At 55.3% G+C, this 1,676-nt stretch overlaps 1 protein-coding gene across 1 annotated transcript in view; it reads right to left on the bottom strand.

Moving 5' to 3' along the window:
• Positions 1 to 1,676, bottom strand: part of LOC108491201 (piezo-type mechanosensitive ion channel component 1-like) — a 42,823-nt gene that overhangs the window by 6,426 nt on the left and 34,721 nt on the right. The window contains exon 2 of the mRNA XM_029567140.1: positions 1,569 to 1,664. Coding sequence (XP_029423000.1) covers positions 1,569 to 1,664 — 96 coding nt within the window. The remainder of the gene's footprint in view (positions 1 to 1,568; positions 1,665 to 1,676) is intronic.

Raw genomic sequence — 1,676 nt, 5'->3', positions numbered from 1 at the left:
ACCTCTAAATCCTGCTCATGCTCTAAGACTCCTGGTTCCCAAGCACACTGAGCTGGGCAGGAGGTGCTCTCTCATTCCTGTGATTGGCAGAACAAAGGACCCAAAGACATCCCTGCCTGATCTCTGCCCCCTGTGTACATGTGACTCACATGGCAAAAGAGGTCAAGGCAGAGGTGGGGCTGAGGTCATAGCTCATTGGACAAGGGGAGACTGTCTTGGAACATTAATAGCTGCCTGTCATCAAGGTCTTAGGAGCGAAGAGGGACACAGGGCCATGGGACACAGGAAGAATTCAGTGGCCCTCTGACACGTTAAGGGAAGGTGAGGTGAGCCAAGGACACCCCTAGAAATAAGAGAGACTGGGTCCCCGGAGCCTCCTGGGGAGACACAGCCAGGTTCATATTCCCAACTGCAGCTCCCTCAGCTACTCAGAGTCTGACCTCTAGAGCCAGCAGGTATGGTTTCCAGCAGGTAACCTGTTACAGCAGCCACTAGACACCAACTAGATCCTGAGGCTCCACACAGCCAAACCGCTGAATCTAGTACCTCTGAGGGTAGTGCCCAGGCCCAAGTGCCCCCTTCTGCCTGGGGTAGGGTCTCTCACTATGATGTTAGCTTTCCCCTGGACACACTCATAAACTGGGTACCTTGTCCCCCTCCAAGCCCAGAGGACAAGTGAGAGTTTTCTCCACTTCAGGAATGCAGGTAGCCTTGAGGATGGGTCTCTGAGCATTTACTGAATGCCACAAAACAGACACTAGGCATCTACAGGACAGGTGACCAGAGCTCTGGGCTGAAGGGTCAGGAGATCCTCCCCCTCTAAGGTATCACCTCAGCTGCCTGGGCAGTGGTCTTCTCCCCAAGACCCATCCTATGGGGAGACTGGGGCACAGTAGCAGCCTGTCCACTCCCTAATTCACTGTGGTCCCACTGGCCAGCCCCTCCTGGGGACACAGCTCTGGAGCTGGCCTGCCTACCATCCATTGTTTGGATGGGCATGAAACAATGAGACATCCCTGCCCAGCTGAGACCCTGATGGAGCCCATGGCGGCCTAACTCCCCCCACCCCCTATACAGTAAGGTGGGCTAAGGTTGGACCTGGCTCCACACTGGCATTGACAAGCTAGACAGAGCCTTCCCAGGCAGAGGATATATGATCAGTCCTGGGAGCTCAGCAGGAGGATGGAGTGGACCCCAGTGTGGGCCCTGAACCCCCTTCCTGGACAGGATACCAGGGCCCACTTCCTTCCTCTGCCTTCTGAGGACTGTTCAGCATCAGATCAGGGGAATCCATGTATAACCCCTTCTGTACCGTCAGGAAGACAGAGTCCCCAAAACAAGCAATCAGCAGAAAAGACTGAACCCGCTATGGGTCTGCAGTTAAGAAGCAAACACTTAGACCCCTCACTGGTTACCAGCGCTGCTAAAACTGAGCCAAGTCTGTGGCTATACACACACCCAGTCTCCAACACCTCATCTCCCACCCTGGGGGTGTGGGCTGAGTCCACAAGGTCAGAGGCCCTGAGGAGCTGTGCTCTATTCCAACTACCCCCACCCTGACTCCTTACCTGGTATGCTGTGTCTGGAGGGGCCTGGAAGCCAGGGTAGCAGCAACAGGACCAGCAGGTAGACCAGAGATAGTGCATTAATGCGCAGCACGGAGGCTGGGGAAGAAA

This window comes from Nannospalax galili, unplaced genomic scaffold, assembly GCF_000622305.1.
Source record: "Nannospalax galili isolate Female #2095 unplaced genomic scaffold, S.galili_v1.0 scaffold459, whole genome shotgun sequence".
Taxonomy (NCBI): domain Eukaryota; kingdom Metazoa; phylum Chordata; class Mammalia; order Rodentia; family Spalacidae; genus Nannospalax; species Nannospalax galili.
The sequence above is the reverse complement of the archived record's forward strand: the minus strand, read 5'-3'. Positions and strand labels throughout refer to the sequence as shown.